The sequence below is a fragment of the Pinus tabuliformis genome, chromosome J, assembly GCF_031772625.1.
Source record: "Pinus tabuliformis cultivar Carrire ecotype Pingquan chromosome J, CPIR1, whole genome shotgun sequence".
Classification (NCBI taxonomy): Eukaryota; Viridiplantae; Streptophyta; class Pinopsida; order Pinales; family Pinaceae; genus Pinus; species Pinus tabuliformis.
Genome location: NC_142295.1, coordinates 1,109,660,647 through 1,109,670,038, shown reverse-complemented (window position 1 = coordinate 1,109,670,038; position 9,392 = coordinate 1,109,660,647). Strand labels below are relative to the sequence as shown.

General features: G+C 39.1%; 1 protein-coding gene across 1 annotated transcript; it reads left to right on the top strand.

The window, feature by feature from the left end:
* Positions 1-7,683: 7,683 nt before the first annotated feature.
* Positions 7,684-8,525, top strand: LOC149230944 (uncharacterized). The gene is made up of 2 exons (XM_089376168.1): positions 7,684-7,946; positions 8,042-8,525. The coding sequence occupies exons 1-2, from the start codon at positions 7,800-7,802 to the stop codon at positions 8,183-8,185; spliced, it is 291 nt and encodes a 96-aa protein (XP_089232294.1). The 5' UTR covers positions 7,684-7,799; the 3' UTR covers positions 8,186-8,525.
* Positions 8,526-9,392: the final 867 nt, after the last annotated feature.

Sequence of the window (9,392 nt, the reverse complement as noted above, 5' to 3'; positions counted from 1 at the left end):
CAGATCGATGGAGTGCTTGACCTGACAGTGCAGAGGAACCCCTACGGGGGAGGTGAAGATGTCCTCGTACTCCTCCACGACCTTGTCCATCTGTAGTTGTCGTGCAGAGGGGCCCTGTCTGGAGGTTGTGGCCACCGTCTTCTTCTTTCCTTGAGGGCGTATCATCAGGAAAACAAATTTTCCAGTTTTGGAAATGAGCTTACTGCATTGTTTTGCAGTAATCAAAGAGATGGCAGTAGGCGGTGCTACCTCTGGTATCCTGTACAACTGATTTCCCAAAGTAATAATAACAGCACGGGGCCTTGATTCATACACAGCATGTCGCTTCCACAAGTATGGTTGTCCTAATAATACATCACAAACTTCAAGCGGAGCAATGTCACACAATACCTCATCTGTGAAGGGCTTGATGTTGTATGGAAGGCGACACTGTTGGCTCACGCGAAGATCCCGTCCTTGGTGCAGCCACCCGATAGTGTACGGTTGTGGATGTGCTGTGGTCGGTAAGCCCAACTGCTTCACGACCTCTGCCGAAATGAGGTTCTTTTGGCTCCCGCTATCGACAATGAACTGTAGTGGGGAGCCCCTTACCCACATCTGGGAGTGGAAGAGACGCTCCTCCTCCTCTGGATCTTCGGGTTCATTTTTCTGGATCTTGGCAGTAGCAACAGTGGCGTTGGGATCCGCATCAATGATCTGCTTCCCTTTGTCATTCCCCTTGTCTGTTTCTGACTCAGAGTCGGAACATGCATATGATTCTGAAACCTTTAGTTCGGCCATCAGTGACTGCTTGGCCCGACACTCACTTGTGTTGTGAGTGGAGCTCTTATGGAACTCACACCATTTTCCCGTGTCCTTTTTCGGCTTTGCGGCACTGTTCTTTGCTTGTAGCTTTTGCGGGTTGTCTTGGGCTGCCCCGCCTTGGCTTTGTCCCTTGTTCTGTGGTTTAGGAGCACCTTTCCCTTGCTTTGGATTTGTAGATCCAAAGTCTCGCTTCTTTTGTTTAAACTTCTGCTCGATCTTGACGGCATATCGGTATGATATGCCGAGCGATGAGATGTTCAGGAATTCCATTTCTTCCTGGATGTACTTGTGCAGGCAGCCGCGGTATTTGAGTATCAGATGCTGCTCCGAATCCTTGATACCCAACTTCGTGCGAAGGGTATGGAAAAGATTGGTGAACTCTGGCACATCTTGATCCCTTCCCTGCCGCAGCGTGGTCCACTTTATGTATTCATCCTCATAGCTTCCAACAGGGTAGTATTGCTCCTTGATGGCATCTCGAAATGAATTCCAGGTGGGTGCGGCTGAGAATAGCGAGCCTGTAGTTTCATCCTTCTGCTCGCAGTAGGTCTCCCACCAGTCCTTGACGTGGGGGGCTGCTTTGAGAAGAGCGAAAACAATCTTTTCCCGACTTGAAAATTCATGAACAGAAAAATACCCATCTAGCAGATTTAACCATTTATCTACGGCATCTGCGTCTATTTGACCCTCGAAGATGGGGATTTCAAAATTAACTTGTACCTTAAACGGTGTGGCGTTTCCAGAGTAGCTGCTGGAAGCTGATGCGTCACCGTTGGGTAGCCGCTGAAGGATTTGGGCAAAGTTGTCCATCATCGCGTTCCGTTGTCGCTCGAGGGCTTCTTCGAGCAAGATTTTGATGGGATCTCCTGCTCCCTCGTCTTTCTTCTTATCCGCCATGGGAGGCCGTCGAGATTTGCGAGGCTGGTCTTGCAAGGGTTCAACCAGCTCAAGCCCTAACTCCTTATATCCCGACCTTGTCGGGGACATGCAAAGAAAAACAGAGAAAAAGCAGACCGCTCTGATACCACTGATCCGGATTTAAGCAGGAACGCAATAGATTACAGAGATAACCATAAATACAGAGATGCGATAACCATAAAAATAGAGATGCAGCGGAAATAATACTTCATTTCACTAATGGAGAACACTGAAATATGCTTACAAATAGAAATGACCCAGCTAGGGCGATGGTAGCTTATCTCTGAGAAGAGATGTGTCGGCTACATGCCTCTGAACTGTTCCGAACTGTCTTTACAATGAGGCTCGAAGGCCTATTTATTATTGAGAAACAATGGAAAACCCTTAACATTCCAAAACCTAACCCTAGAAGATGAAAACGCCAAACTATGGGCCCCGTTTGGGTAAATTGGTACATCAACTTCCCAGGGTCGTAACTTTGGCATACGATCTCCGTTTTACGCGCATGATAGCCCGTTGAAAAGATCTTTCTGAGGACTATAACGTAAACAACGGAGCGGGATTTCCCAAAAAACGTCGTTTAGGGCCTCAAAACGGCTCCGGAAGTTTAGGACCCGAAAACTGCTAAAAATAGTAAATTGTGCTATAATTAAGGAAACTGAAAATGTCAAGAGGGACAATGGTGGGGGTCTAGGTGGACTTGGCAGGTGGCCACCAATATCCACCTGGATCACAAACCATGAGCGATTTTCCCAAAAAAATCATGGATACAGAGATACATGCAATTCTCCAACATGGTAGCTTCTTGTTGCGGTCGTTGGAAAACTGTGTCCCAAATAGAGCAACTAGTGAACAAAACAAACCATATCAAAGATATTATCATTTGGTTGTAGGTTAGAAGAATCAAACGTAATGTGATATTTAGATTTTCTCCAAATAAAATCTACAAAAAAACATATAAAGAGAATATTTTGTAAATTTGTCCATGATTGATAGTCCAAACTTTGGGAAATTCACTCAAATCCATCTCCCTCTCTATTTTGTGTAAATGTATGGGTAGAGAGATGGTTTGAGGGATTTTATTTTATTTAGTGTGGTTATTGTGAGGATGGATGTAGATCTATAAGGAAGTAGATTGCAAAGAGGAGGCTTCCAAATATTAGCAATTCAAACTCTCATCATTAATCAACATTTGCATTAAAAAGAAGAGAGGAAGGGGTTGGAAGATTTATGAAGGACTAGATTAGAAAAAAGGGGGGATATCAAAATAAATAACTTAGTATAGAGGGAAAAAATGGGATATAGGAATCAAATGAAAAGTTAATGGAAGACAAAGAGGGAATTAGGGGGAAAGAGAAAAAGAGGGATATAGGAAGACAAATATATGAAAGAAAAAGAAGGAAAATAGAGAGATTCAATTGAAAGGAAGAAATGAAACACAGGAGAGAGGAGGAGAAGGGGAAGGTGTTAAATAGGGGAAAGGATGAGGGGATAGTAGAGGAGGATGAAGGGAATTAGGAGAACAATATGGAGAGGAGATGGATTAAGAAGATAAACCCAAGAGCGAATCTAATGAATGACATGTTTTTGTGATTGGCCAAACTTGTAACCGTCTTCCCTAGTAAAGTTTTTCGGGTACCATTTAATTTCAATAGTTTCTTGAATGATACAGGAATGGTAACATACATCAGGGGTCAAAATTTTGGTTTGGTTAAAGCATATCAGGTGTTTAGAGTTATGAAAGTGATTAACAATCACTAATTTGGAGTTACGATTATGATGAGTGTCAACGATGTGTTCTTTGAGACGGGTTTTAAAGGAACGACCTATTTGTCCAATGTATGTCTTATTGCAAGAGAAATGAATTTGGTATACACTAGGGACTTGCATCAAGTCACTCCTTTCCTTAACGGATCTGAATAGTTTCTTTAAATTTTTATAGGGTTTAAACATAGTTTTAATGTTCTTTTTTGAATTAATGAACTGCCTTGAATATAGGGAAAAGAGACCATTCTTTTCTTTCCAATATTTTTCAAACTTATTTTAATAAGACCTCTTACTTCTGGCTCAACCACAAAGCCTGACCTCAAAGTGTCTAGAGAATTGAACCCACGACCTCTCAATAATAGTGTTGCTTTAATAACAAGGACTCGCCCAACTAAGCTAACCCTCTCGGCTTATATACATGCACCCAAAACTAATTTTGACCTCGGCTTAAATACATGCACACACAACTAATTTTGACCAAAATATTATTGCTATTCTTCTATTCATTTAAACCAATTTATGAATTTAATTTTTCCTCATCTTACATTCATTATATTACGTTATTTATTTTTAAAATAATATTAGTGGTTAATTTTGATTTATTTTTCTTATTATTTTCATTTAAACCATTTTATTATTTTTATTATTTTTTTTGGTTCAGTTTCTGCCCCCTTCCCTTTACCTCCTTTATATTAAATTATAAAAAATTTAATATTTTTAACAATATTAACAACTATTTTTTACTAAAATTTTCTTCTTCTTCTTCTTTTATTATTATTATTATTATTATTATTATTATTGACCTTTATTCATGAAATTTTCTTTATTCCTTTAATCTTGTCCCTTCTTTATATATTTTCCTCAAAACTTATATCATTAATCAAAACATTATTTTTGTAATTGAGGATGGGGAGTTTCTACCCATAATGTAAGATGTTTAAGCCTACTTACACATTTTAGCTCAAGAAGTCTATCTACAATAGGAACAACTATCCAAATATGCATTTAAAAATAATATATGAATTAAGCATATATACATTTAAAAAAACACATAATAGGAAAAACATAGTAAAGCCAAAATAAGCTAAAAGAGTTTGATGATAATATTTTAATTAAATTGAGAAATGAAAAATGTATAATTAACATTCTACTCATATTTTCTCGAAATTAAATTTCTACCATTAAATTATAAAAACCCAGTACCAAAATAAACTCAACATAATTATAAGATATTATACTTGTGTGTGTGTGTGTGTGTGTGTGTGTGTGTGTGTGTGTGTATATTGTAAGTCAACATTCTATTCATTCAAAAAAGAGATATACATCTGATGCTTCAAAGAACATGTGGTCTCACCCCGATCGGGTTTGTTGACCAAAGTCTGCAGAAGATGGCAATAATACAAAAGAGATGCTAGTAGTGTCCACAAAAGAGAGGGCCATAGGCTCCAATAGACAAATAAAATATAAATAAAACCATAGGACATACTAATCATCTGAGGTGACAGAATTTCGATTATTCGAAGCATTTCCTAGAGGAGGCAGAGGATGGAAGTTGCACTAAACGTGCCCTTCGAAGTGTGTCATCCAGGTCTCGAACTTTTCCACTTTCTCTGCTAGATGGTTTTGTCCCCACCAAACTACCACCACTCGCTCCCTGACCTAGCACTAGAAGTAATGCATGCATTTCAGAGTTGCCCTCAGCTCCTCATGCTTTTCCCAATTAATTCGCTCTGCCACATCTCCCCGATCCATAAAGGATTGAATTAGGCCATGACAATTTTCCAAGTAGCAATGCTGTAATCCCTGTGGGTTAGGGGCTTCATTGCATTCATCCCTTTGAGCAGCTTGACCTCTCCTATGCCCACCATCCTTCCAAGATCCAAGCGTCCGAGAGTTGTTGCCTGTGTGTGATGTCTTCGTGCTGCCACTGCTGCCAAGCTGATCCACTTGTCCCCAACCTCTGCCTCCTCCTCAAGCAGTCGAACACTGACCTCTATGAATTCCACCATCTCGCCCTCCACGTGATCCAGAACCTAGACCCCCAGCCATGCCCACTGCATTACTCTCGCTTCCATCCACCATGGTTGCCAATGTGAGGGCCTCCTCCCTCCACTTCCCTGGATCTGTTGGGAGGATAACTCGCCCATGTCGAGGAATAGGACACATCTACCACCGTCCAAGTGCTCCCACAACAACTTAGAGTGTGACCCCATCAGCTGACCTAAATTACTTCCCTTCCATCCACTAGACTGGCCTCCCAAAGCCCCGCCTACTCCAACGTGCACTCGAAGTGTCTTCACTTCACTTATCAGACCGCCCAAGAGCTAGGGCCGTGTGCTTGAAGCCCAGGGAGCCATCTCAATCGCTGTTTCTAGAACCACATTCACTATCCCCACCACACGAGTCACTCCACTGTACAGAGCTAGCTACCAAGAGGATGACAGTTCTCCAGAAGCTTGGCACCTTCTTATCATCACCCTCACCATGGCATTGCCAGCTTTTCCAAGGATGTTCTTTGCCCCAAATAAACCAGAAATAGCATTTTCCTTCCCCCAACAATTGCCAACCCAATCTCACCCTGCAAGGCTCAAGAAAAACCAGGAGTTGAACTCCGCTATACGTAGCAAACCACAATTCCCCGAAGAAAATCAATATACCACCAATTTTGTCATGCCTTCAACGTCACTTTCGTCGTTGATCAGGAAACCAAGTGTAACTCCACCACCAGCCCTGAGCACATAAACGAAATCTCGACTCCTACCTCATCCCTCCTATCAACTCTTCAACACTTCCTCTTCCCAAGGCACCTTGATTACTCACACGCCCCAGATCCCTACGTTGTATATGGAGAGGTGATCGAGAGGTACAACCCTCCCCAGTGGCCCATTTGTCACTCCTCATGAGGCCCGACAGCCACGTTATTCTCGGTACTCAGCCCCACTGGGAACTTTAAACATATATACTTTTTATTTTTATTTTTTTAAGCTTGGTAAGACTACATCTTCATCATGTCCAACTTCTCACCCCAAATGGGGGGATAACACAAGATTTGATCCCAAGGCTTCCAGTTCTGTAAGACTTCATTTCCATGACCATTGCCAATTCAATTATCCCAAATGGACAGTTGAAATATATATTTAAATTATAATATACATTTTAAATATCTTTTTAATAAAATTCATAATAAAAATTGAGTTTTGATGTTCTGTTTGGAACATGAACAAGATCATTCACTCATAGACATTCTTGAGATGTATAATTAATTATATTTGTTCTAAAGCCTATAAAATTAGCTATGGGTAAAATGAAAAAAAAACAAAAACAAAAACAAAAAAATTAGCTATAAGTAAAATGAATTTAAAGAAAGAAATATGATATATGGGTAACATAATGAATATTGCACCCCTTTGTACTTTATCAAGCTTCTTATATTGTCTTAATATAATCTATATCGTTTTTTCTCCTGAAGAAAAAAAATAAAAAAATGAATATTAAACATTTTGTTTCTGGCCATTTTTGAAATATAGCTTTTGTTCCCCTCTTATGTTAATTTTAGAGTATCAAAACACCTACCAATTGAAATTGACATTCTCATACACTTCCCACCTGAAATTGAGTGTACATAGAAATTCTACCTAAATCGTATAATTTGTGTAAATTAAAAAAATCTGAACTTAATTTATGTTTCTGTACTTTATTTATGTTTTTATGCATTAAAAAATCTAAATTAATTTAAGTTTTTAAATTTAAAAAATGCATTGAAAATTTTAGATTAATTTAATTTTATAAATATAAGAATTGCATCCTAAATCAAGTTTAATAAAGTTTACATATTATCATTTAATAATTTTGAAATTTTTAATAATATGAAAAGATAAAATTAAATTTCCTATCATAAAATATGTATGGTGAATGATGAAATAATGACTATCTCCTTATGATCATGATCTTCTATAATAAATATGATAAAAGTGTCACTGACGGTTGATCCCGTGGGTCGAAATTCCCCAGCCATAAAGTAAAATGAACTTTAACAAAAGCCCATGGAATTCGTAAGAGCCTGAGTCCACACGTTTGCAGTAGATGGAGACGCCATCTATACTCTACAATTTTAGGTCGGTCAGGCTCCTCGATTTTAATTCAAAATTTGAAGGACACCAACTACAGGCGTGAAGCCACATCGATATTTCATGCATATACGTGCTCCCTTATTTTCACGACACGTTTTGCAATGGCTGTCCCATCGTTCCTTCGTCTAGAGATTGAAAACGCGGAGGATCACCAGATTTCGAATCCACGAACCATCGAAAATGGAGAACGGTAAGGGACTCGGCCCAAACAGCGGCAATAATGATCCTAGTATTTCTGTGGGAAGTAAAGTGAAGAAGGGCGTTCTGGATGCAGGAACCAGCGTGTGGGAGAGTTTGCAGTATGTAAAAGCTTTCATTGTTTCACAGGTGAGGCGATAATCATGGCAATTAATTAAATACTTAATTGGCATCATGTTTAATGTTTTAATTGCATATTTGAATATTGTTGGATGGACGAACAGGTGAAGAAATTGAGCGCCAAAGACCGGAAGGAATTGATGGAGGCCGACCTTCAAGCAGATCGAATGAAAGCAGATGCTGCAGACTCAGCCGAAGCAGAGAAGAAAAGGCATGAACAGGAAGTTCTGGGCATCCAGAGTTTATAAACGTTAAGCGTTCGGATCTTTGGTTATCTTTTATCTGTAAATACTCGGTTTTCTGTATTTAAGGTTTTTCGTTTCACTTTGTTGTCCCAGAAACACAGCTTAGAGTGGTTCTCTGTAAGCCTATTGTTTGTCACATTTCTTTCATTGTCAGGCTTATCATTTTGTTTCCAAATAAACAACTGTAATCTGTAACGCTATTATGGGGATGCAGCCCACTTGTTAAAATATAGTTTATACACTATGCTGTACATGAAGCCTGGAATTGTCATCGACATTCCTGGAATATATTAATATACAGACCATGATATTTTGGCAACAAACATAATACTTTGTTTTTCTTTGGCTTCTGGATTGAGAGAATGCTATGTACTCATATCATCTTTTTGACCTATGGCATTATGACTTTATTGTACATGAGGAGGTATCTCTCTTTGAAACCCCTCATGGCAGCCTCTTACTCTAAATTTCACTGAGAAAAAGCCCGATTATTCCTTAGAATTTCATTAAGGAAAAACCCAATTAATCTATAGAGGTTAACTGATTAAATGGGTTCTTACATCACAGCTTAGAGTGGTTCTCTGTAAACCTATTGTTTGTCACATTTCTTTAATTGTCAGGCTTATCATTTTGTTTCCAAATAAACACCTGTAATCCATAACGCTATTATGGGCATGCAGCCCACTTGTTAAAATATATTTTATACACTATGCTGTACATGAAGCCTGGAATTGTCATTGACATTCCTGGAATATATTAATATACAGACCATGATATTTTGGCAACAAACATAATACTTTGTTTTTCTTTGGCTTCTGGATTGAGAGAATGCTATGTACTCGTATCATCTTTTTGACCTATGGCATTATGACTTTATTGTACATGAGGAGGTATCTCTCTTTGAAACTCCTCATGGCAGCCTCTTACTCTAAATTTCACTGAGAAAAAGCCCGATTATTCCTTAGAATTTCATCAAGGAAAAACCCAATTAATCTATAGAGGTTAACTGATTAAATGGGTTCTTACATCAATGTGAGGTCAATAATATTCCTTGCTATATCAACACACCGTTCAAGTGGGGGTTTATAATTCTATTACTATGTAATTTACATTTACATTTTTCTGCTGAGGCTCATTCTAGAGCCCAGCACCGTTCAACACACCCACCGTTCAACACACCGTACATTTTTCTGCTGAGGTTCATTCTAGA